This window comes from Ranitomeya imitator, chromosome 4 (genome assembly GCF_032444005.1).
Source record: "Ranitomeya imitator isolate aRanImi1 chromosome 4, aRanImi1.pri, whole genome shotgun sequence".
In the NCBI taxonomy this organism is placed as follows: domain Eukaryota; kingdom Metazoa; phylum Chordata; class Amphibia; order Anura; family Dendrobatidae; genus Ranitomeya; species Ranitomeya imitator.
This window is the reverse complement of record NC_091285.1, coordinates 685,484,775-685,511,761: the sequence shown is the minus strand read 5'-3', so window position 1 is coordinate 685,511,761 and position 26,987 is coordinate 685,484,775. Positions and strand designations below refer to the sequence as shown.

Genomic DNA, 26,987 nt, shown 5'->3' with positions numbered 1-26,987 from the left:
AGAACTTCTCCTTTCCCTCTATTGAGAAGCATTAGTACTTTGGGCCTCCAGTACTGTTATGAACTGGTGATTTAGAACCACAATGGACCTGGTGGTTAAGAGCACTGAAAATGACCTGATAGTTACTAATAACATAGGACGAGCTCTGAGACATGGGAACTCTGCTGACCGCAATCCCTAATCCTATCACACCACAGTAGAGGTAGCCGTGGAGCGCTCCTGACCAGACCTAGGCGCTTCGGGCACAGCCTGAGAAACTAGCTAGCCCTGAAGATAGAAAAACAAGCCTACCTTGCCTCAGAGAAATTCTCCAAAGGAAAAGGCAACCCCCCACATATAATGACTGTGAGTAAAGATGAAAATACAAACACAGAGATGAAATAGATTTTAGCAAAGTGAGGCCTGACTTACTGAATAGACCGAGGATAGGAAAGATAGCTTTGCGGTCAGCACAAAAACCTACAAACAACCACGCAGAGGGCGCAAAAAGACCCTCCGCACCGACTAACGGTACGGAGGTGCTCCCTCTGCGTCCCAGAGCTTCCAGCAAGCAAGACAAACCAATATAGCAAGCTGGACAGAAAAAATAGCAAACAAAAGTAACACAAGCAGAACTTAGCTTATGCAGGGCAGACAGGCCACAAGAACGATCCAGGAGAGATCAAGACCAATACTGGAACATTGACTGGAAGCTAGGAACAAAGAACTAGGTGGAGTTAAATAGAGCAGCACCTAACCGACTTAACCTCGTCACCTGAGGAAGGAAACTCAGAAGCCGCAGCCCCACTCACATCCACCAGAGGAAGCTCATGGACAGAACCAGCCGAAGTACCACTCACGACCACAGGAGGGAGCTTGACCACAGAATTCACAACAGTCCCCGGTGTACCCTTGTGTGTTCCATCATTTTGTGACCGACCCGTCAGGTTGTGTTACACCAGGACAGTCACTTCGTGACAGTATTATGTAGATGTAAATATTATACATTTCTCCAATCTCTAAAAGTTATTTTAAAATGACTGAGGCTTTTCAATAATGCTCATCTGTTACATTAAACAGTTCTTATGTCGCTGGCCAATGGGATTCTTTGCTGCTTTTGTATTTTCAGTGCAACGGGATAACTTATGATCTTACACCATTCATGCTTTCCCTATATGCTCCATAGTAGGCACATTTTCTTCTATTCTCCTACTCTCTTTAACTTTTAGACTCTGGTGGTAGATGCCACCTTATTATACATGCCTTAGCCACGCTGGTAATCCCAGTATAGCGATTGAGTGATCACCGTCAATCCAACTTCACTCACTCAGGAGTAGGTTTGGGGGAAATAAACAATAATGGGAATCAACAAGGCCAAACAAGTGCAACTTTTCTGTCTTTTAGTCAACCAATAGCAACTGGTATTTTCTTCTTTTCTAATAGATTGCTCTTTAGCATCAGGTTGCAATGCCCTGGTTCCTGATGTCATCCAGGTCAATGTGTGTGTGTGTGTGTGTGTGTAGGGGGGGGGGGGGGGGTTCAGCAGTAATCCGACCACCTATATGTAGATATTCCCCAGAGATGACAGAGGCAGCTTGTATTTAGAACTGATTTTACTGGAGGTAATCTGGTAGATAACTATATACAGTTGTGAGGTAAGCGGGTCAGCTTATTCCTTACAAATTAACATTTGCAGACAGGCAGTTTCTCAGTGTGATATCGGTGGCTTTCAGGTTCTCTCTATGTGGAGACCCTCACTCAGTTACACCTCAGTGGCTGAGCTGTTTTCTTCCCTCTGAGGATACTTCCCCTCCCAGAAATGCAGTGAAAATCCTCTCACAATGGCGGCTGTCCGCTGCCTTCCCTGCTATCTCCCTGTGGCAGGGCTCAGATCCCTGTAGAGGCCGGTCTTCTGTCACTCTCAAATACCAGTCCTTACTGCCATCACCATCCTTTTCTGACTGACCCAAATCTTACCGCCTCATAACAGTTAGCGCCTCCCCATAGCATGTGACTTTCCAAGAAGCAGTCATTGGTTGACAGCACTGTCAATACTCCTTCCCATAAAACTCACTAAAACCTTTACTAATGTTGTCCCTGTAAGAAAATTCACAATTAAGTAAGACGAGCAAAGAAATGGGAATAACATTGGAAAAACCACATACATTGAAAATGAAGAAATAACATAACAAAAATACTTCAATCTCAGAAACTTTATGTGATAGAGCAAAACTAAGCATATTTTTGGAATCGGGACGTCAAACTCCATAAAACTGACATATTACCTTTGCTGATGATTTTTATGTGTTAACCAGTGTAATGGAAAGACAACCCTTACTAGCCCTCTGAATCAAGCAAAAATTCTGGCCCATGGACACCCTTTTGCTTGATTTGAACATCTCGAATCTCCAAAAATTTGGATTTATTAGAATCTGAATTTTAGGGGAAATGTATATGATTTTATTTGGAATCAAATTGTTTTATTAAAATCAATTTGCTCAGCTCTACTCTAAGGAATTAAATATTATATTTCAACTATCTAGCTGTCATTAATATAGGTTTTGGAAAATATTAGGTCCACATACTGTTAGGTCCTCAATGTCAATCATCTCTAGCTTACATAATGTAAGAGTTTAGATGCTGTTAAACATAAGCTTCCTTAATTACAAACTGTTAGGTGTCGAGTTCCCGCCGCTGTACAGGGGGAATCTCGAATCATCTCTGCTGCAATCTCCCATTCTCCTCCAGCCGCAGTGGAGTCTGCTCAGCAGAGACGTCGGTCCCAGCATCTGGTTCAAGCTTATACTGTGCAGCTGGTTACTGCTGTCCTTCCAGGCTCAGCCATTGTAACCAGCACTGATCAGTGGCAAGCGGGCATCCCTGGGACATAGTCCTGTTGTTCTTCTTCTGAGCATGCCCATGGGACAACCTCTCATTGTAGGTTGGGGGTCACATGCTCAGGTCCTGTAGCAGCTCCTATTGGACCACTAGGAAGGTCCTGGAGAGCTTCCGCTATAAAAGGTTTGCATGGCTGCACGGCCATGCGCTAGTGTAAACTTATTATCATGTGTGTGTGGATGTATGCCTGTCAATGGATAAAAGCTCCGAATCATTCCCATCCCTAGTGTTGTTGTCTGTTCGCGAATGGTGGAAGCTACCTAGTGCCTGACAGTGCTATCCCGCACAGCTAGCACATGATACAGCGTCTGATAGCAGTGGCCGCCAGTGCAGCACCGTGCACTAATAGAGCGCTTTCCTGGCCCAAGTCAGGGTGGTTAGTGGCATCCGCCAGAGTGGCACTGCACGCACTCTTGTGCAGAAAATGATTAGTTCTATTAATCTCTGATACCCAAGTAGCGGTGTCGCGCACAAGAGGTCTAAAAAATCTCTTTCCCTGAGTCTTGGGACAGAGTTCTGTGACTCTTTGCTTGTGCTCTTTGTGCGATACCACAGCCCTGTAACGCAACAGGGTTCGCTTCCTTCATACCGGGTGAAGCTAACCCGTGTGTGTATCCACATTATACCACCATATAGTCCGTCATTACTCAGCAGCAGGTTCCATCTCTGCACGGTGGACCCCGGACTGCGAACGCACCTTATACCATCCTTATAATTATTTGGTGCGTTCCGCAAGCCTTAACACCAACCACCACTTTTTTTCTAAGAACTTTTAATAACATGGTTAAAAAAAAATTATGAAGAATACAGACAGACCATTATGTGATACAAAACTATCTTATGTGAGGTTTGGCATGGTACGCTTTGTAAAAAGGTGTTTTCGGGAATTAACTTGTGGTTGAAACAGAATAACATAACATTTAGGAAAAAACATGCAGCAGAGAATGGCCCAACTAGAAGCCATTATTGCAAAGATCTCCATCGCCACAGTGTATTTACCACTTGTACTTAGTGAAGCTGGAATGAAAGACACCCACACTGTGAGGAATGCCAGCATGCTGAAAGTGATGAACTTGGCCTCATTGAATCTATCTGGAAGTTGTCTTGCCAAGAAAGCAACAAGGCAACTAGTTAGAGCCAAGAAACTTAGATATCCTAAAGTCAACCAATATGCCGTGGATGAGCCTCGATTACATTCAATAATTAGGACTCCAGACTTAGCTTTTAAGTTATATTCAGGGAAAGGAGGAGAAAAAATAAGCCACATTATACAGATAACTATCTGAATGACAGTTCCTACACAGATTACCAGGTAGGAGACCTGAGGACTGGTCCATCTCTGTAAATCACTGTTGGGTTTAGTAGCCCTAAATGCAATCATAACTAAGATAGTTTTGGCCAAAATGCAAGAAACACATAATGCAAATATCAAGCCAAAGGCCATTTCATGTAGAAGGCATTTTAGCCTTTCTGGATAGCCGATGAATTCCAGGGAGCACAGAAAACAAAGGGACAAACAGATCAGAAGAAGACAACTGATGGTGTAGTTGTTGGCACGAACAATGGGGGTGGTCTTATTGCAAATGAGTAGTCCTAAAATAGCTATAGGCACAAAAGATGATGCTATACTGGTGGATGCCAATGTGATGCCCAACGTCTCTTCATAGGAGAGGTATTCAATTGGTTTTTGTAGACATCTGTCTCTTTCATCGCTTGGCCACTTATTCCATGGACATTTAGAACAATCGGTTGCATCTGAGAAGAGATGTAACATTTTTTTTACATGTTGTACGCTTTTATATTAATATTTATAATAAAAATTTAATAGGAGACATACCCGTTCCATTAGATATTTCTCCTTGTGAGCAGGGAACACATTTGAAGCAGCAGCTTGGTTGTCCTGGAATGGAAGTTTTTCTGGAGCCTGGTGGACAACTTTCACTGCATCTTGAGACTGGAGCCTAGAAAAAAATAAAAGGATAAATAATGTTATATACCTTGTAGAAATATAATACTGCATTTTAGAAATCAGTGAAACTTTTACGTTTATCAAAATAGAATATTTGATGTGGAGGCATATTATAGCATGGGGAGCAGGTACCGTTACTGTACAGGGATGGAGTTGGTATGCTGCAATGGCTCTCACAATTTTGGTAACCATGTGGTTTTACAGACCTAAGAGGCAGATTCTGAACCATGAAGCCTCACAGGTGGTACCTGAGTTCTGTAGTCACACCGGCGGTACCTGAACCGTGAAGCTTCACCTGTGTTATCTTAATCCTGAAGCCGTAACTGTCCGGTGATACTGAAACGTACTGATTGAACAGGTTCTGAATTCAGTCCTCCCTGTGACTCCTAGTCCTTGACCATGACTGCGATCCTGCCCCTTTTGGAATAAGCAGCTGCATTACTGAAAACTACCTAGGAGTATTACCTGGTGGCTACCTGCAGCTCAAACCTGAGTCCACTATCAGGAGCTCCAATGAAAACCAGGCAGCCGCTTAGCTATGAACCTGGCCCAGTGGTGGCACAATGGGCCCTTGATCCACGTGTTTCACCTGCATGCGTAACAACTGGGTCAGTTTGCGGACCGTTTTTCCTCCATGTGTGTTAGGTCTCGGGTTCCCGCTTCTGCACAGGGGGAATCTCGAGCCATCTCCGCTGCGGTCTCCTATTCTTATCCAGCCGCAGTGGAGTCTGCTCAGCAGGGACGTCGGTCCCAGCGTCTTGCTCAGTCTCACGCTGTACAGAGAGTTACTGCTGCTTCTTCAGCTTCTGCCATTAAAGTCAGTGCTGGTCAGCAGCGAGCGGACTTCTCTGGGACTAAGTCCTTGTCTGCACACACTGAGCATGCCCAGGGCAAGATCTCCCGTTGGAGATCGAGGGTCATGTGCTCAGGCTCTGCAGCACATTCCATTGGTCCTCTTGGCAGGTCTTGGAAGGGCAAAGTTTCTGTGGCCACTTCCTGTGCTGCAACTATATAAACTACGCATGACCGCACGGCCATGCGCTAGTGTACAATTGTTAATGTGTGTATGTTGTGAGTGCAAGTCGTCCTTGGATACCCCTACCCTATTAAATGTCTGTTCGCGGAAGGTGTATGGTTGCTATCTAGCGCCCGACTTAGCCTACAGCACGAATCACACATTACAGTGTCCAGTTGCTGTGACCGCCAGTACGGCGCTGTGCACTTCCTCTGTGCTTTCCTTACCCAAGCCTGGGTGGTTAGTGGCGTTTGTCAGTGCGGCACCGCATGCACTCTTGTGCCTTAATATTGCTATTTAGTTTCCTTACACACCCAGTTGCGGTGTTATGCCAGCAAGGGTCTAATCGGACTTCAATCCTAGTTGGGGTTGAGTTCGCTGACTACTTGCTCGCGCTCTATGTGCTGTACCGTGGTCCTGTGACGCAACAGGATCGCTTCCTTCACGTTGGGTGAAGTTTAACCCACGTGTGTATACTTATGAGTACCGCCATATAGTCCGTCGTTACTTGGCAGCAGGTTCCATCTCTGCACGGTGGACCCCGGGCTGCGAACGCACCATACTCTATCTGTCTTAATATTTGGTGCGTTCCGCTAGCCCTAACATTACACTAGCGCCAGGGTCTGGCTAGTAATGACGGACAAACAGCAATCCTTGCGGTATATCCAGCAGCTGGAGGGTAGGTTGGCGGCTCTTGAGAGCGCAACCTCAGCTGTGGATGTTACCGCAGTTGCTGTACAGGCTGCTAGCGTGGCTGCAGCAACCCTGTCCATTGCCACCCCTGCTCCGACATTTTCTCGCCTCCCGCTGCCAGAAAAATTTTCTGGTGATAGCAAGTTTTGTAGGGGATTTGTGAGTCAGTGCTCTATTCATCTCGAGCTCCTGGCTACACGTTTTCCCACAGAGCGGGCTAAGGTGGGATTTATAGTGTCTCTTTTGTCGGACAGGGCGTTGGAATGGGCTACGCCGCTGTGGGAGCGTGGTGATCATGTGGTGCAGAGTGCTCCGCTGTTTCTGAGCACTCTGAAACAGGTCTTTTTAGGACCTCAAGTCACCCATGATACGGGGCTCCAACTGCTGGCATTAACTCAGGGTGAGTCCTTGGTCAGTCAATTCACCGTCCAATTCTGCACTTTAGCTTCTGAGCTGGATTGGTCGGATAAAGCTCTTATCCCCATATTTTGGAGGGGCCTGGCTGACCACGTTAAGGACGCTCTGGCCACTAGGGAGATTCCTGCCACACTGGAGGAGTTAATAACTGTCTCCACTCGAATTGACCTCCGTTTTAACGAGCGGAGGTTAGAGCGAGCCCAGTGTAGACAGAGGTTTCATCTGGCTCCTACCTTCGCCAAACCTCTGGAATCTCCGGTCCTGGTTCCTGAGTCACATGAGGCCAGGAAAGTGTCACAAGCGGGATCTAAGTCCCGGACCGCTTGTGCACTCAAGGTCTGTCATGTTTGCCAGCAGTCAGGACATCTAGCCACCAGATGTTCTCAGCGATTGAGGAAACGTCAGCGTTTAGTGGTAGTAGGTGGAGGTACACTAAACACGGCGATGTTTGCCTCTAAATTGTTCTTTAAGGGGACAATTACTATAGGCTCATTCTCCCACTCGGTAGAGCTCTGCGTGGATTCTGGGGCGGAGGGCAATTTTATGTCTTTTGCCTTCGCCCAACGTCACGCAATACCCCTGGTTATGCTAGCTCAACCAGTAACGGTACGAGTGGTGAATGGGTCGACACTGCCCTCACATATAACACACCAGACGATCCCTTTTACTCTGTCCATGTCGCCATCTCATCAGGAGATTATATCTCTGCTCGTCATTCCTGAGGGAATTGATGAGGTCCTGTTGGGAATACCTTGGCTACGGTACAACTCTCCTCATATCGAGTGGTCCTCAGGCAGAATTCTGGGATGGGGTGAATCTTGTGGGGGTAGGTGTCAGAGGGAGTGCGTTCAGATTGCTACTACAGAGGTACCCGCAGATCTTTCCTCTCTCCCCAAGCAGTATTGGTCTTATGCAGACGTGTTCTCCAAAAAGGCGGCGGAGATCCTTCCGCTCCATCGCCCCTATGACTGTCCTATTGATCTCTTGCCTGGTGCTGAGCCTCCCCGGGGTCGAGTCTATCCGCTATCTCTCCCGGAGACGGAGGCAATGTCACAGTACATCCAGGAAAATCTGGCAAGAGGATTCATTAGGAAGTCAGTGTCACCTGCTAGGGCAGGGTTCTTCTTCGTGCAGAAGAAGAATGGAGAGTTGCGTCCATGCATAGACTACAGGGGTCTTAACGCCATCACCGTTAAGAACAAGTATCCTTTGCCCTTGATATCTGAGCTCTTCGATAGGCTTCGGGGAGCAAGGGTATTTACTAAACTAGATCTGCGGGGTGCTTACAACCTGATTCGCATCCGTGAGGGGGACGAATGGAAGACGGCTTTTAACACCAGGGATGGGCACTATGAATATCTGGTGATGCCCTTCAGGCTCTGTAATGCCCCAGCCGTTTTCCAAGACTTTGTGAACGATATCTTCCGGGATATGCTTTCCACCTCGGTCGTAGTCTATCTGGATGATATTCTCATCTACTCTCCAGATATTGACTCCCACCGGAGAGATGTTTGCAAAGTCTTCGACCTCCTACGGGCAAACTCCCTCTATGCCAAGTTGGAGAAGTGTATGTTTGAGCAGGAGTCCTTACCTTTCCTAGGCTACATCATCTCTGCCCAGGGATTGGCTATGGATCCTGCCAAACTACAGGCTGTGATGGACTGGCAGGAACCCCATTCTCTTAAAGCGGTGCAGCGCTTTATGGGGTTCATTAATTATTATCGCCAGTTCATCCCGCACTTCTCAACTTTGGTAGCTCCCTTGGTTGCCCTCACCAAGAAGGGGGCGAATCCCAATTTGTGGTCTGAGGAGGTCTCCAAGGCCTTTAACTCTATAAAGTCACACTACGCTAGCGCTCCCATCCTACATCGCCCCGATGTTGATAAGCCATTTATCATGGAGGTGGATGCCTCTTCTGTTGGTGCTGGAGCAGTCCTCTTCCAAAAGGATGCTCAAGGTCGGAAGCATCCTTGCTTCTTTTTCTCCAAGACCTTCTCACCAGCAGAGAGGAATTATTCCATTGGGGACAGGGAGTTGCTAGCCATGAAGTTGGCTTTCTCGGAGTGGAGACATCTCTTGGAGGGTGCACGTTTTCCCTTCCAAGTCTTCACAGACCATAAAAATTTGGTGTACCTGCAGACAGCCCAGCGGTTGAATTCTCGCCAGGCCAGATGGTCCTTATTCTTCTCCCGGTTTCATTTCACCCTCCATTTTCTTTCTGGGGAAAAGAAAATTCGGGCCGACGCTCTCTCTCGCTCCGTTGTGTCATCGGAAGGAGGAGGAGGAGCCTCGGCTTATTGTCCCCACCGAGAGCTTGAGAACTGTGGCCCCGGTTTCGCTAGAGTCTGTGCCCCCGGGCAAGACTTTTGTTCCATCCAATTTGCGACCGGAGGTTCTCTCTTGGGCACACTCGTCCAGGGTGGGTGGACATTTTGGTACCAAAAGGACATCTGAGTTACTGGCGAGGACGTACTGGTGGCCGCATATGGCTCGTGATGTCGCAGAGTATGTTCGGGCGTGTGACTCTTGCGCCAAGAACAAGACTCCTCGGCAACGGCCAGCTGGTTTGCTTCATCCTCTGCCGGTGGCGGACAGGCCATGGGAGATGGTCGGGATTGACTTTGTGGTGGGCTTACCCAAGTCTCGTAACTGCACCATTATCTGGGTGATCACCGACCATTTTTCCAAAATGGTGCACTTGGTGCCTCTTCCACGGCTACCTTCTGCACGGGCGTTGGCTGTCTTGTTCGTCAAGCATATCTTTCGCCTACACGGTATGCCAGACAAAATTGTTAGTGACCGGGGTCCCCAGTTTGCGTCTCGATTCTGGAGAGAGCTTTGTCGTCTACTCAGTATTGAGTTGAATCTCTCTTCGGCATATCATCCCGAGACGAATGGGTTGGTAGAGAGGGCCAACCAGACCTTGGTCACATATTTACGACATTTTGTTTCTGCCAGGCAGGATGACTGGGCATCCTTGCTACCGTGGGCAGAGTTTGCACTTAACAATGCCGTAGCCGACTCTACCGGTCAGACTCCATTCCTCCTAAATTACGGCCAGCATCCGCGTGTTCCTGTGCCCATGCCTGTGTCTTCTGCTGACTCCAGGGTGGCAGACTGGGCTGTGGAGGCACGGGACATTTGGGACCGCACGCAGGATGCCATTCGGGCCTCCAAGGAGAGAATGAGGTCCTCCGCCGATGTTCATCGGCGTCCCGCTCCGACCTTTGCTCCTGGCGACTTGGTGTGGCTCTCCGCCCGTAACATCAGGCTGCGAGTTGAGTCCACTAAGTTTGCTCCTCGCTACTTGGGTCCCTTCAAGGTTCTCGAACAAGTTAATCCTGTGGTCTACCGTTTGGCTCTTCCTCCACGCTTGGGTATCACCGACACCTTTCATGTGTCCCTCTTGAAACCCGTATACATGTCCCGGTTTTCCGAGTCATCTGCCGGGACATCGGGTTCGTCTACGGACGATTACAAGGTGAACGCTATTTTGGGGTGCAAAGTGGTACGCGGCAAAAAGTTCTATCTGGTGGATTGGAAGGGTTATGGCCCAGAGGACAGGTCATGGGAGCCTGCTGAAAACATTCGGGCCCCACAGCTCATTGCTGCCTTCGAGCGTAGCGAGGCCCAAGGAGGGGGGGGCCCTAGGAGGGGGGGTAATGTTAGGTCTCGAGTTCCCGCTTCTGCACAGGGGGAATCTCGAGCCATCTCCGCTGCTGTCTCCCATTCTTATCCAGCCGCAGTGGAGTCTGCTCAGCAGGGACGTCGGTCCCAGCGTCTTGCTCAGTCTCACGCTGTACAGAGAGTTACTGCTGCTTCTTCAGCTTCTGCCATTAAAGTCAGTGCTGGCAGCAGCGAGCGGACTTCTCTGGGACTAAGTCCTTGTCTGCACACACTGAGCATGCCCAGGGCAAGATCTCCCGTTGGAGATCGAGGGTCATGTGCTCAGGCTCTGCAGCACATTCCATTGGTCCTCTTGGCAGGTCTTGGAAGGGCAAAGTTTCTGTGGCCACTTCCTGTGCTGCAACTATATAAACTACGCATGACCGCATGGCCATGCGCTAGTGTACAATTGTTAATGTGTGTATGTTGTGAGTGCAAGTTGTCCTTGGATACCCCTACCCTATTGAATGTCTGTTCGCGGAAGGTGTATGGTTGCTATCTAGCGCCCGACTTAGCCTACAGCACGAATCACACATTACAGCGTCCAGTTGCTGTGACCGCCAGTGCGGCGCCATGCACTTCCTCTGTGCTTTCCTTACCCAAGCCTGGGTGGTTAGTGGCGTTCGTCAGTGCGGCACCGCATACACTCTTGTGCCTTAAAATCGTTAGTTTCCTTACACACCCAGTTGCGGTGTTGTGCCAGCAAGGGTCTAATCGGACTTCAATCCTAGTTGGGGTTGAGTTCGCTGACTACTTGCTCGCGCTCTATGTGCGGTACCGCGGTCCTGTGACGCAACAGGATCGCTTCCTTCACGTTGGGTGAAGTTTAACCCACGTGTGTATACTTATGAGTACCGCCATATAGTCCGTCGTTACTTGGCAGCAGGTTCCATCTCTGCACGGTGGACCCCGGGCTGCGAACGCACCATACTCTATCTGTCTTAATATTTGGTGCGTTCCGCTAGCCCTAACAATGTGTTAATAACTTTTTTTGTTTCGGTCCATGTTTCAGGTCTTATTAACTCTATTAATTTGTCATCCCTTTTTTCACATATGCAAAAAAACCCTGAGGTTTCACCAATGTCTCCCAGCACCTAGTCCGTGAAGGTTAAGTCCCCTAGTGAAGTAGAATAGTAGAATATCAAAGAAATATAAAATAAAAACAGAACAAAATGGTATTTAGGTTTTTTTTCGCAGTTGTAATAACATGCCGGATAAATTTATCGTATTATATTATTTGTACTGCTAAATGTGAACAAAGTAAAACACCCCCCAAAAATGAACTTATAAAAATGAATACAAATGAATTAATGGAGTATGATCCTAAAATGATGCAAATGAAAATAAATTGTCTTGTAAACAAAAAAAAAAAACTCTTTCAATGGAAAGATAATAATTAAAAAGTAAGGTTATTAGAAAGTGATGGCACGCAAAAATAAAAAAAATACTGTTCAAGAGTAGTATGACATAATCAAATATAGATTTGATATTGCTGTATTTTTTAGATGTATAGAAAAAAATTATGCTATCATCAACAGAAAAAATAACACATAAAATCCTAAACACAATGACAGAACTGCTGTTCCTTTCCACCCCCATTCATTACAGTGACTACAGTCATTTAGATAATACTTTAATTTCCCCTAAAATGTGACCACCAAAGCTACAATGGAAAGCAGCAGAATTTTAGTCGTCCAGAATTTAGCAACCTTGCTTTGATTCAATATGAAAAAAATGGTAAAAGAGCCATACTATGTACAGGGTTCAAAGTGTCGAATCCTCATCATCCGAGGGAAAACAGGAGTGTGTTGGCATTGTCAGCAATCCTGAGCTCATCAAAGTCCAGGCACTGCAGCATGACGCAGAAAGGTTTCCTTGAAAATGATAGAACCAAGGCGCTCCGTCTGGTAGAGTCCCCGGTAAACACGCGACTGAAAGAGTCAGCGGTGTGTGACCATTGGTCAAAACCTATAAGTTTCGGGGAAAACACAGTCCCCTTTCATCACGGTATGATGGTAGGAGCCACAGGATGGGTTTTTAGAGATGGTGATTTCACCCCACCCAATGGTCACAAAGAGTTCAGATTCGCCCCCAAATAAAGAAGTGAAGGAGTGAGATTGCTCATTTTGAGAGAGTGGTATTGGAAAGTGGGGATACATAAATATATACATGGTTGTAGTGTATATGTGTGCATCTTTTATGCAAACTGAAAATTATGAAAGCGAGGAATTTGGATAATATAATATAAGGTAGAAATCCGCAAATTGTCTCTTCAGAGAGGAAGACGACTAGAACTCTAGTGCCACCTATTGGAAGTAGCAATCCTAACAGTCAATGTCGACTCTTTAACGAGCCTTGTCACATGACTTAGGATAATAGCCAAACCAGAATCTCAATTTGCAGACACTGTGTTTCGGGGTACTGCCCCTTGTCAGTGCAAAGTGGAGATCTGGTTTGGCTGATTGAGAGGCATCTGACCGGGATCCAAGATTTATCGTTTCTCCTTGCGGAGAGTGACATGATAAGCATGTCGAGGTGAGGAAACTTAAAGCCGCTATGCTCCTCTGGGAAATATGCAAATTTTCTCTTCAGAGAGGAAGAGGACTAGAACTCTAGTGCCACCTATTGGAAGTAGCAATCCTAACAGTCAATGTCGACCCTTTAACGAGCCTTGTCACATGACTTGAGATAATAGCCAAACCAGAATCTCAATTTGCAGACACTGTGTTTCGGGGTACTGCCCCTCGTCAGTGCAAAGTGGAGATCTGGTTTGGCTGATTGAGAGGCGTCTGACTGGGAGAACTCCAAAATACAATGATTAAAAATACATTGGTTAAAATAATTTAGCGATAATATAAAAATGATTTAAAAACATGTACTTAAAGATGGATCATATAGTATTGGTTAAATGTTAATTTATTCAGAATATCATCATGCCAGAGTGAGTGGCGTTTGTTAATGCCTAGTACTTCACATACAGGCCTCATCAACCTGTATCTACTTGGGATCCCAGAAATTGTAAGTGGAAACTGCAAAAGAGAAGGAGGTAGAGGAGCCCAAAAAGAATAGTAAAATATATGTAAGAACAGCCGAGTGTTTCTCGTGCTGTCATGTGCTTTTTACCACCAGTCATTGGCGTGAGCTGATGGGAATACTGCTCCCATCAGCCTAAGCTTGCTGCCGCTTATAACAGCGAGAGGAGGTGAAACTGTCAGCTGGGCGCTGCAACTCTCAGCTGTCAGCGTTAGCAAGGCTTGTAATTAAGAAAAGATGGGTCCACACTCAGTATTTTTTAATTAATTAAATAAATAATTAAAAAGAACGATGTGGGGTTCCCCCATTTTTGACAACCAGGCAAGCTAAAGCAGACAGCTGGGGGTTGGTATTCTCAGGCTTGAAGGGGCCATGAATATTGGCACCCCATCCTAAAAATAGCAGCCCGTAGCCACCCCAGAAAGTTCACATCTATTAGATGCGCCAATTCTGGCACTTTGTTTGGCTCTTCCTACTTGCCCTGTAGCAGTGGCAAGTGGGGTTCATATTTGTGGGGTTTATGTCACCTTTGTAACCAGCCTTGCAAACGCTGACAGTTGAGGGTTGCAGCACCAGCTGTAAGTTTTGCCTGGCTGATTGTCAGAAAAAAGAATGGACCCCATACAGTTTTTTAAATTATTTATTTAGAGTGCAGGCGTTGGCTAATGAATACTCCCATCAGCTGCCACCTGCTCTTCCTGTTATTAGCGGCAGCAGGCGTAGGCTGATAGGAGCAGTAGTCCAATCAGCCTACGTCAGTGACTGGAGGTACTTTTTACCTCCTATCACAGTGGGAACTGCGGCTGTTTGACTGGTGGTAATGATCTTAAAAACTGATCAGAAGCAATTTTTGCCGAGCTGCTATGCACATAACTGCTTGGCAAACTTTGGATGTTTGGGACCCCCATTCAAGTTCTGTTTCGCATCTGGGTACTGTTTTGGTACTCAAAACTGAACTTTTTTTAACTGTTCGGCCAAACCCGCTGGACACAAACTTCCACGGATCCGCTCATCTCTAGTGTTAACTCTACCTATTTTGTTTGAAGGTGTATAGTTCATTGTTATGGTTCAGGCCTTTTGAGGATAAAGAGTTTAGTTGGAATACCTTGTGGATTCTGCTTTAGACATCTGGAATAGAATGTCGCCACCAGGCCACGGTTTTGGAACACTTTGGGTCCTATAATTGAGGACCTATGGAATTGACTGTGAATTTCCTTAACATGGCAGGATAGATGACCCATAAAGCCTTTATTGATTTTATTAATATGCTCTTTTATTCTTATCAATAACATTTGTTTAGTTCTGCCCACATAATTTTGCTCTATGGGCAAACAATGACGTAAGTGACTCATGTGATGTTGTCCCTAAGTGTATAGTCGTGGTCCGCTCTGAATGAGTTAACTGTTTTCTATGAGACCTTTTCATTGAGCATAATTTGCAACAGGGGAAATACCAACATGATAGAAAGACCCATTGATTAGGTAAACCGGTCCAGAATTGATTATTAGAGATGGAGTTTCCTGTATCGCTAGGTGCAATTTTATTCCCCAAAGTCGGTGCACGCTTGAAAACAAATCTAGAGTGGGCTGGTAGGGATTGGCCAATGATCTTATCTTGTTTTAAGATGTGCCAGTAGTTGGGTATAAAGCCTAAATTTGCCACAGTGGTTGTGGTACTCGATAATGATAGGAAAAAGACCAATTTGGTCATGTAGATCCAGAGTTTATAGTGGGTTCTTATTTTTGTGAACTAGATTAGTGTGGCCTCCACTGAATCTGTGCGGTATCCTTTGGATATGAACTGCTTATTTAGAAAATTTGCCTCATAAATATATTGGTTATATTTGTGCAGTTCCTCCGGATACAGGTAAATTGGCCTTTAGGGTTGTTAAGAAACCATGAAGGTAAGTGGCAGCTTGTTATGGGTATGAAACTGTTTGAATCCACATCTTTTCAACAATTTATAATTAGAGTGATGTGGCCCACACCTACTGTATATATAAATCCAGAAAGTGGGCATTTGAAAAGTTAGTAGTGGCGGAAAATTGCAGGCCATAATCATTTTGGTTTAATTCCTTGAGGAAAAATGATTGATCATTTTGGGAACCTTCCCTTATAAAGATGTCATCAATGAAGTGACACCACAAAACTACTGTAGGTTAGCACATAATTGCCCACCTGTATATATAGATGATTATTCCCACTTCCTCACATATAAATTAGCATAGCTGGGAGTGAAAGGAGTGCCCATCGCCATCCCCCATGTTTGAAGGTAGAAGAGGCTATCATTCACAAAATAATTGTGGGTTAAGATGAATTGGATACTGTCAATGACAAATTTAATCTGGGTATTTGTGTATTTGCCATTTTTTGTGCCTCATTATACCATTTTTTGTGGCCAATAAGAGCATACAAGGTTGTAATATCCAGTGTACCAAGTATGTAGTAGGTATTTTTATCTATTTGCAAATAAAGATGCACAAATACATATACTATGACAATGTATATAAATTTTTTATTTATCCTCACTATCCAATATCACGCTCTAAGAATGAGCAATCCCCATTCTCCTTCTCTTCCTTTTTTTTTTCCTGGACTCTGGACTCATTGTGACAATTGGGTAGGGGAGAGCCATCATATTTAAAAACCCATCCTGCAGCTCCCAGCTATCATACCCTGATGAAGTGAGACTGCGTTTTTCCTGAAACACATAGGTTTATATAATTTTCAAGGAAACTTTTCAGTGACATGCTACAATGCCTGGATTTTAATGAGCGCCGGAGTTCTGAAGATGCCAACACACTCCTCTATTCCCTTGGATATTGAGGATTTGACTTCTTCACATGGTATGACTCTTTTACCTTTTTTTCCATATTGAATCAAAGCAAGATTGCAAAATTTTGGATGACTGATTCTGCTACTTTCCAGTATCCAGCTATCGCTGTCCTCATATGTGTCTGGAGACTATTGCTAACATTACCCACCTAATGCACATTTTTACATTTTTATTATCCTATTTGTATGGGTGTTTATTACCTGTATACACCAATACAGCCTCACTCTAATTGGCACTAGTGCCCTCTTTGCTCTTACTTCAAGGTTTCAAACATACCTTTCTCATTAATTTCTTTATGTTAATATACCTGTTTAGCATGATATTGTTTATTCGCGTAGAAATATAAAAATAGAAAAAAAAATGTTGAGTTCTGAACACCCAAAATGTGTTGTGTCAATAAGGGGTTAGTGTTGTGAATTCTGTGGCTGAATTCACTCCTGTGGTCACAAGTGGTACTGCAGCTTCTGAGCTTCCTCCCTCAGGTGTTCTGGTGAGCTCGTTAACTGCTTCATTACTTAACTCCGCCTGATGCTGCTATCCTTGCTCCTTGTCAATGTTTCAGTGTTGGATCTGAGCTTCTCCTGATTGTTCCTGTGTCCTGCTGCTCTGTATAGCTAAGTGCTTTTTGCTTTTTTGTTGCTTTTTTTCTGTCCAGCTTGTCTTTTGTTTTGCTGGAAGCTCTGAGACGCAAAGGGTGTACCGCCGTGCCGTTAGTTCGGCACGGTGGGTTTTTTTTGCCCCCTTTGCGTGGTTTTGCTTTAGGGTTTTTTGTAGACTGCAAAGTTCGCTTTACTGTCCTCGCTCTGTCCTAGAATATCGGGCCCCACTTTGCTGAATCTATTTCATCCCTACGTTTTGTCTTTTCATCTTACTCACAGTCATTATATGTGGGGGGCTGCCTTTTCCTTTGGGGAATTTCTCTGGGGCAAGTCAGGCCTATTTTTCTATCTTCAGGCTAGCTAGTTTCTTAGGCTGTGCCGAGTTGCCTAGGTAGTTGTTAGGCGCAATCCACAGCCGCTTTTAGTTGTGTTTAGGATAGGATCAGGTGTGCAGTCTACAGAGTTTCCACGTCTCAGAGCTCGTTCTTGTATTTTTGGGTATTTGTCAGATCACTGTGTGCGCTCTGATTGCTAAGCACACTGTGTTTCTGGATTGCCTTCATAACACCTGTCATTAGCAAACATAACAGTACAAGGAGCCAAACTAATGATTCTCAATAGAGGGAAAGAAAAAGTTCTGACATCATTTTTTTTTTTTTTTTCTCTGCTCTGTGTTCACTTTTTTTTTTCCCCTAGACATTTGGGTGATTCTGGACACAGGTGTGGACATGGATATTCAGGGTCTGTGCTCTTCAATGGATAATCTCGTTATAAATGTACAAAAAATTCAAGATACTATTGATCAGAAATCTATGTTAGAACCAAGAATTCCTATTCCTGATTTGTTTTTTGGAGATAGAACTAAGTTTCTAAGTTTCAAAAATAATTGTAAGCTATTTCTGGCCTTGAAACCTCATTCTTCTGGTAATCCTATTCAACAGGTTTTGATTATTATTTCTTTTTTGCGCGGCGACCCTCAAGACTGGGCATTTTCTCTTGCGCCAGGAGACCCTGCATTGAGTAGTGTCGATGCGTTTTTCCTGGCGCTCGGATTGCTGTACGATGAGCCTAATTCAGTGGATCAGGCTGAGAAAAATTTGCTGGCTTTGTGCCAGGGTCAGGATGATATAGAAGTATATTGTCAGATATTTAGGAAATGGTCAGTACTCACTCAGTGGAATGAATCTGCGCTGGCAGCTTTGTTCAGAAAGGGTCTCTCTGAGGCTCTTAAGGACGTCATGGTGGGATTTCCTATGCCTGCTGGTTTGAATGAGTCTTTGTCTTTGGCCATTCAGATCGGTCGACGCTTGCGCGAGCGTAAATCTGTGCACCATTTGGCGGTACTGCCTGAGGTTAAACCTGAGCCTATGCAGTGCGATAGGACTATGACTAGAGTTGAACGGCAGGAATACAGACGTCTGAATGGTCTGTGTTTCTACTGTGGTGATTCCACTCATGCTATTTCTGATTGTCCTAAGCGCACTAGGCGGTCCGCTAGGTCTGCCGTCATTGGTACTGTACAGTCCAAATTCCTTCTGTCCATTACCTTGATATGCTCTTTGTCGTCGTTTTCTGTCATGGCGTTTGTGGATTCGGGCGCTGCCCTGAATCTGATGGATTTGGATTATGCTAAACGTTGTGGGTTTTTCTTGGAGCCTTTGCGGTGTCCTATTCCATTGAGAGGAATTGATGCTACACCTTTGGCCAAGAATAAACCTCAATACTGGGCCCAGCTGACCATGTGCATGGCTCCTGCACATCAGGAAGTTATTCGCTTTCTGGTGTTGCATAATCTGCATGATGTGGTCGTGTTGGGGTTGCCATGGCTACAAACCCATAATCCAGTATTGGATTGGAATTCCATGTCGGTATCCAGCTGGGGTTGTCAGGGGGTACATGGTGATGTTCCATTTTTGTCGATTTCGTCATCCACCCCTTCTGAGGTCCCAGAGTTCTTGTCTGATTATCAGGATGTATTTGAAGAGCCCAAGTCCGATGCTCTACCTCCACATAGGGATTGTGATTGTGCTATCAATTTGATTCCTGGTAGTAAATTCCCTAAAGGTCGATTATTTAATTTATCCGTGCCCGAACACGCCGCTATGCGCAGTTATGTGAAGGAATCCCTGGAGAAGGGACATATTCGCCCATCGTCATCACCACTAGGAGCAGGGTTCTTCTTTGTAGCCAAGAAGGATGGTTCGCTGAGACCGTGTATTGATTACCGCCTTCTTAATAAGATCACTGTTAAATTTCAGTATCCCTTGCCATTGTTATCTGACTTGTTTGCTCGGATTAAGGGGGCTAGTTGGTTCACTAAGATAGATCTTCGTGGTGTGTATAATCTGGTGAGAATCAGGCAAGGAGATGAATGGAAAACTGCATTCAATACGCCCGAGGGTCATTTTGAGTATCTAGTGATGCCGTTCGGACTTGCCAATGCTCCATCTGTGTTTCAGTCTTTTATGCATGACATCTTCCGTGAGTATCTGGATAAATTCCTGATTGTTTACTTGGATGACATTTTGATCTTCTCAGATGATTGGGAGTCTCATGTGAAGCAGGTCAGAATGGTTTTTCAGGTCCTGCGTGCTAACTCTTTGTTTGTGAAGGGATCAAAGTGTCTCTTCGGTGTGCAGAAAGTTTCATTTTTGGGGTTCATCTTTACCCCTTCTACTATCGAGATGGATCCAGTTAAGGTCCAAGCCATCCAGGATTGGATTCAGCCGACATCTCTGAAAAGTCTGCAAAAGTTCCTGGGCTTTGCTAATTTTTATCGTCGCTTCATCTGTAATTTTTCTAGCATTGCCAAACCATTGACCGATTTGACCAAGAAGGGTGCTGATTTGGTTAATTGGTCTTCTGCTGCTGTGGAAGCTTTTCAGGAGATGAAGCGTCGTTTTTGTTCTGCCCCTGTGTTGTGTCAGCCAGATGTTTCTCTTCCGTTCCAGGTCGAGGTTGATGCTTCTGAGATTGGAGCAGGGGCGGTTTTGTCACAGAGAGGTTCTGATTGCTCAGTGATGAAACCATGTGCTTTCTTTTCCAGGAAGTTTTCGCCCGCTGAGCGTAATTATGATGTGGGCAATCGAGAGTTGCTGGCCATGAAGTGGGCATTCGAGGAGTGGCGTCATTGGCTTGAAGGAGCTAAGCATCGCGTGGTGGTATTGACTGATCATAAGAACTTGACTTATCTCGAGTCTGCCAAGCGCTTGAATCCTAGACAGGCCCGTTGGTCGTTATTTTTTGCCCGCTTCGACTTTGTGATTTCGTACCTTCCGGGCTCTAAAAATGTGAAGGCGGATGCTCTGTCTAGGAGTTTTGTGCCCGACTCTCCGGGTTTATCTGAGCCAGCGGGTATCCTCAAGGAAGGAGTCATTGTGTCTGCCATCTCCCCTGATTTGCGGCGGGTGCTGCAAAAATTTCAGGCGAATAAACCTGATCGTTGTCCAGCAGAGAAACTGTTCGTCCCTGATAGGTGGACTAATAAACTTATCTCTGAACTTCATTGTTCGGTGTTGGCTGGTCATCCTGGAATCTTTGGTACCAGAGAGTTAGTGGCTAGATCCTTCTGGTGGCCATCTCTGTCACGGGATGTACGTACTTTTGTGCAGTCCTGTGGGATTTGTGCTAGGGCTAAGCCCTGCTGTTCTCGTGGCAGTGGGTTGCTTTTGCCCTTGCCGGTCCCAAAGAGGCCTTGGACACATATTTCGATGGATTTCATTTCTGACCTTCCCGTTTCTCAAAAGATGTCAGTCATTTGGGTGGTCTGTGATCGCTTTTCTAAAATGGTCCATCTGGTGCCCTTGGCTAAATTGCCTTCCTCCTCTGATTTGGTACCTTTGTTCTTTCAGCATGTGGTTCGGTTGCATGGCATTCCTGAGAATATTGTTTCTGACAGAGGTTCCCAGTTTGTTTCAAGGTTTTGGCGAGCCTTTTGTGTTAGGATGGGCATTGACCTATCCTTTTCCTCGGCTTTCCATCCTCAGACTAATGGCCAGACCGAACGAACCAATCAGACCTTGGAAACATATCTGAGATGTTTTGTTTCTGCAGACCAGGATGATTGGGTGTCCTTTTTGCCGTTGGCTGAGTTCGCCCTTAATAATCGGGCCAGCTCGGCTACCTTGGTTTCTCCATTTTTTTGCAATTCTGGGTTCCATCCTCGTTTCTCTTCAGGACAGGTTGAGTCTTCGGACTGTCCTGGTGTGGATTCTGTGGTGGATAGGTTGCAGCAGATCTGGACTCAGGTAGTGGACAATTTGATCTTGTCCCAGGAGAAAGCTCAACTTTTCGCTAATCGCAGACGCCGTGTGGGTCCCCGACTTCGTGTTGGGGATCTGGTTTGGTTATCTTCTCGTCATATTTCTATGAAGGTTTCCTCTCCTAAATTTAAACCTCGTTTTATTGGTCCGTATAGGATTTCTGAGGTTCTCAATCCTGTGTCTTTTCGTTTGACCCTCCCAGACTCCTTTTCCATACATAATGTATTCCATAGGTCGTTGTTGCGGAGATACGTGGCACCTATGGTTCCATCTGTTGAGCCTCCTGCCCCAGTTTTGGTTGAGGGGGAATTGGAGTATATTGTGGAGAAGATTTTGGATTCTCATGTTTCTAGACGGAAACTCCAGTATCTGGTTAAATGGAAGGGTTATGCTCAGGAAGATAATTCCTGGGTTTTTGCCTCTGATGTTCATGCTTCCGATCTTGTTCGTGCCTTTCATGCGGCTCATCCTGGTCGGCCTGGGGGCTCTGGTGAGGGTTCGGTGACCCCTCCTCAAGGGGGGGGTACTGTTGTGAATTCTGTGGCTGAATTCACTCCTGTGGTCACAAGTGGTACTGCAGCTTCTGAGCTTCCTCCCTCAGGTGTTCTGGTGAGCTCGTTAACTGCTTCATTACTTAACTCCGCCTGATGCTGCTATCCTTGCTCCTTGTCAATGTTTCAGTGTTGGATCTGAGCTTCTCCTGATTGTTCCTGTGTCCTGCTGCTCTGTATAGCTAAGTGCTTTTTGCTTTTTTGTTGCTTTTTTTCTGTCCAGCTTGTCTTTTGTTTTGCTGGAAGCTCTGAGACGCAAAGGGTGTACCGCCGTGCCGTTAGTTCGGCACGGTGGGTTTTTTTTGCCCCCTTTGCGTGGTTTTGCTTTAGGGTTTTTTGTAGACTGCAAAGTTCGCTTTACTGTCCTCGCTCTGTCCTAGAATATCGGGCCCCACTTTGCTGAATCTATTTCATCCCTACGTTTTGTCTTTTCATCTTACTCACAGTCATTATATGTGGGGGGCTGCCTTTTCCTTTGGGGAATTTCTCTGGGGCAAGTCAGGCCTATTTTTCTATCTTCAGGCTAGCTAGTTTCTTAGGCTGTGCCGAGTTGCCTAGGTAGTTGTTAGGCGCAATCCACAGCCGCTTTTAGTTATTATTATTATTATTATTATTATACATTTTTATAGCGCCATTTATTCCATGGCGCTTTACATGTGAATACGGGGCAAATATAGACAAATACATTAAACATGAGCAGATAACAAGGCACACGAGTACATAAGGAGGGAGGACCCTGCCCGCGAGGGCTCACAGTCTGCAGGGGATGGGTGATGAAACACTAGGAGAGGGAAGTTGTGTTTAGGATAGGATCAGGTGTGCAGTCTACAGAGTTTCCACGTCTCAGAGCTCGTTCTTGTATTTTTGGGTATTTGTCAGATCACTGTGTGCGCTCTGATCGCTAAGCACACTGTGTTTCTGGATTGCCTTCATAACACCTGTCATTAGCAAACATAACAGGTTAGTAGAAATAACCTTTTTGGTCCTATATGAGGAAAATGTTTTATGGTTAACAGATAACTTCCCCAAAGTTATGCTCAATGCATATTTTACTGTTTGCCTAAATTAATAAATGACAGTCATAAACTTTGACCTCAGTGCATCAAAGTGATGATACCAGAATCACCTAAGTAAATCACTTTGAAATGCAAGAACATTTTTCGTGCAAGGCGGAGTTGTACAAACATTCTCTGAGTTTTGGTCTTTCCAAAACTGTTTCGCATAGATCTGCCAAGATTGATCTCTAACCAGAGTAAAATTTGTGACAAGTCTTATAGAGGCATACGCTACTTATCAGATACTACTGATATATTAAAGGGGTTTCTCACTACTGGGACAACCCCTTCTCAGTCTGAGTGTTTGCCCCCAATAGAATAAAAACACTTTTAACCACCTCCCGCGCCATTCCAGAGATGTCAGCACTTCGCGGACCATCTAATCTCTTACTTCCTCTTGATTATTTATATGACCATCAAAGCCGGCGCTGATTGGGTGCAGGAGTCACGTGATGCAACAAACTCAGCCCCAGAAATGTGACTGCCGACATCATTTGAATGGAACGTTGCGGAGGTGATAATAGATGGTTTTATTTTAACAGAGGCAAACATTCAGATTTAGAAGGGGTTGTCATTGTGGACAACCCCTTTAAAAAGTGTGTATCTCTTAATGAATCAGGAGCATCTGACTCCAGAAAGCATCCTCATCAAGATCCTTGCAAACATCACCGATCTTGAATCCAGGCAGTTGACTTTACGATTTCTATTCCCTTGGGAGTCTATTGGATTTCAGTACCTTATCATTACCAAATGGCCATCGAATAGATGTTGTGTTAATAATAAGGTCTCCTCTGTTGTATGTGGCTGTATTGATATAATTCCCAACCTTGACCTGTTTCATTGAGCCTCCCAGGTCAATTTGCCAGTTGATGATATGATATATTGGAGGAGGATCTCCATTCTTATCAAAAAACAAAACCCTTCCATTGCTCATATTCACTCGGGAGTTCTTCATGTAATGGAAAACCTATTGGGAGAATTTGGTGAAGTTCAAAAAGTTAAAACTTTTTAGGTGATTTAGAAAAAAATAGATAAATAAAAAAGATATATAAAACATTAAAACTTTAATTTTTCGAGATGAATCGATCCTTCTTATCACATACCATATTTATACAAGTGCAGAAAAACTTCAAAGCTCAATTACGTAACTCAGTTTATGGCACCAACTAGTCTTTAGGAAATTATCATGGTGGACAGTGATGCTATTTTGGTTCTAAAACATTTGTTGAAAATTTCAATCATTTGAAATACTATGATAAGTAAAATGCATGATTTGCCAAACTAAAAAAATGGAAAACCAAGAACATCTTACCACCCCATAAGAATAAGCCCGAATACTATGTTATCTGAGATTGAAACATTTCTGGTGTGGAGACGGCTTGAAATAATCAGGGAATCTGAGGTCAAAAGCCAGGAGGGTACATCATGACCACAAGGAAGAGACAAAAGGGTAGTCAGGTAACAGTCTGAGGTCAATACTGAGAGGATAGTGGACAAGAGCAAAGGGGTTAAACAGATGGATGGTCAGAATGAGGTCATCAAAAAAACAACAAACAGAACACAAGGTACAGAGATACAAACCTTATAAAAGCTGAATATTTGTCTGACAATCACCTGGGACAAAGGACCCCTGGAGACAGTCAGCACCTCCCAGTCTCAGTTTGGATGGCCAAGCTGTCAATGAAAAGCGCGGTCTTGCACCCAACTGAATGACTGAGCTCTCAGTCAAAGTACTTCAGCATGCCCCTGTACTAGATTGGAAGGCTGATCCATCAGTAACTGCATCCCAGACACACTAAGGGGTGAAATTGTGACAGTATCCCTTGTTCCAAGGGGCCAATGGACCCCCAGGCTTGCCATGAAATTTTAGATGGAAGGCCCTGACTAACTGCTCAGCCTTCACGTCTCATGCTGGGACCCAGGATGTCTCCCATGGTCCGTATCTAGTCCAGTGGATGAGGTATTGGAGGAAATTTCATACCATATGAGAATCAGCAACACACTGAACATCATACTCCAAGCCACCGCCATCCAAAATTGAAGGTGGTGGGGATGAGGAAGACACTGCCAAAGGGACAAACTCCTTTAATAGTGACTTATGGAACATGTTGGGAATGCAAAGGAATGGCAAAAGCTTTAATCTTATTGCCATAGGCTTGACCACTTCTAGAATCTCATTTCGATCAATAAACTTTATACCCAACTTTGTCAATGGCACTTTAAGTTTACTGTTCTTAGATGACAACCAAACAGGACCCACTGAACGTCTTCTCTTTTTGGTGGATCTGTGCAGACCCAATAATCTTTTGAACCTTCCTCCAGTCTTTGCACCCCAGAATATTCAGAGCCAATTCTAGAAAATTCACCAAAATGGAGATGAAAACTATAATTACAGAAAAATGGCGAGGTTCCAGTAGACTGATTTACTCAACTGTTAAAGTCAAACTCAGCAAGAGGTAAATATGAAGACCCATCCTCCTGCCAAGCTGCCACAAAGCACCTTAAAATTTGTTCCAAAGAATGATTTGTCTGTCTGTTTGTTTCAGCTGGTAAGTGAATCTTGAGTTTACTACAAAAAGCTCTCTAGAATTTCGAGACAAATTGTACTCTTCTATCAGACACAATGTTAAAAGGGATCCCATGTAATCTTACAATATAAGAAATAAACAACCTGGAGTGTGTCTCTGCATTAGGTAGTCCTGACAAAAAAAACAAACAAAACAAAATGAGCTTGATTGCTGAATCGGTCAACTATCACACAGATAGCAGTTTTCCCACCAGAGAGAGGCAAATCAGCAATGAAATCCATGGACAAATGAGTCCATGGCCTTTCTTGAATTGGAAATGGAGTCAATTTCCCGGCCTGCTGTGACTGACTATATAGCGTATGAGCAGACTTGACAAATGGATGCAACATTTTTAATATCATAATGCATGGACAGCCACCAAAAAAGTCTAGCAATGGCTTTCTATGTAGCAGTAACCCCTGGATGACCACTCAAGGTAGAATCAGGAAATTCATGTAACTCAAGCAATCATAGGTACACAGGTACAAATATTTTGGGCCCTAAAGTAGCGAAAGGAGACAAATAATTAAATTTACAGATCTCTTCCAATTCCAAAGTGGCCATAGCAACTAAAATACACTTAGAAAAAATGGAGGATGAAGGTTCTGGTGGAGAAGCTGAATCAAAATTGCGAGAAAATGCATCTTCTTTGACATTCTTAAACCCTGGCCTGAATGTTATGAAAAAATTATAGCAAGAGAAAAACAAGGACCATCTGTCCTGTGTAGGACTGAACCATTTAGCTGATTCAATGAAAGCTATGTTCTTTTGATCAGTGCCTACAGTACCTGGATGAACTACCCCCTCCAAAAAATGCTTCCTTGGTCAATTTGAAAGGAAGTAAATCACAATTCTCAACATCATTACTTTTTTTCACAGGCGAACATTTTTTGTTGGAAAAAAAAGCACATGGATGCAGGCTAGTCAGAGTTCTGGGCCCCTGAAATAAAACTGCCCACACTCCGACCTTCAAACCATCTACCTCCACAATTAATTGTTCTTGGAGAATCAGGTTGGGTTAGAATGGGAGCGGACATAAAATTCCCTGTTAATTTTCGAAAGCCCTGATGGAACCCATCAACCAAATCTTGAGATTTGCCCCTTACATGTAAAGTCAGAAAGAGGTTTAGCAATCTGAGAAAAACCTTTGATAAATTTCCTATAATTACTGAATCCCAGAAAATGCTGCAAAGCCTTAAGATCACAAGGTTTAACCCAATGTAATATGGCCTGCACCTTCCCAGGATCCATCTTAAACACTTCTGCTGACAAGATAAACCCCAAGAAGGAAATTTACTAAACAGAAAAAAAACAAATTTCTCTAATTTAGCAAACAAAAACTTCTCCCTCAACCTTTATAATACAATATGGACGTGTTCCTGGTGACAGTGTATGTAGGGCGAGAAAATTAAAATATCATCCAGGTAAATCACAACATGTTTTCCAAT

At 44.6% G+C, this 26,987-nt stretch overlaps 1 protein-coding gene across 2 annotated transcripts in view; it reads right to left on the bottom strand.

The window, feature by feature from the left end:
- Window positions 1–3,370: 3,370 nt before the first annotated feature.
- The window catches only part of LOC138677354 (vomeronasal type-2 receptor 26-like), a 54,135-nt gene continuing 30,518 nt past the window's right edge, over window positions 3,371–26,987 (bottom strand). The window contains exons 3-5 of one of the 2 annotated variants that reach the window (XM_069767412.1): window positions 23,709–23,939; window positions 4,715–4,838; window positions 3,371–4,632 (exon numbers count right to left, since the gene is read on the bottom strand). In XM_069767412.1, coding sequence (XP_069623513.1) covers window positions 3,716–4,632; window positions 4,715–4,838; window positions 23,709–23,939 — 1,272 coding nt within the window. In that variant the 3' untranslated portion in view covers window positions 3,371–3,715. The remainder of the gene's footprint in view (window positions 4,633–4,714; window positions 4,839–23,708; window positions 23,940–26,987) is intronic. The other variant, XM_069767413.1, reaches the window with a different exon arrangement.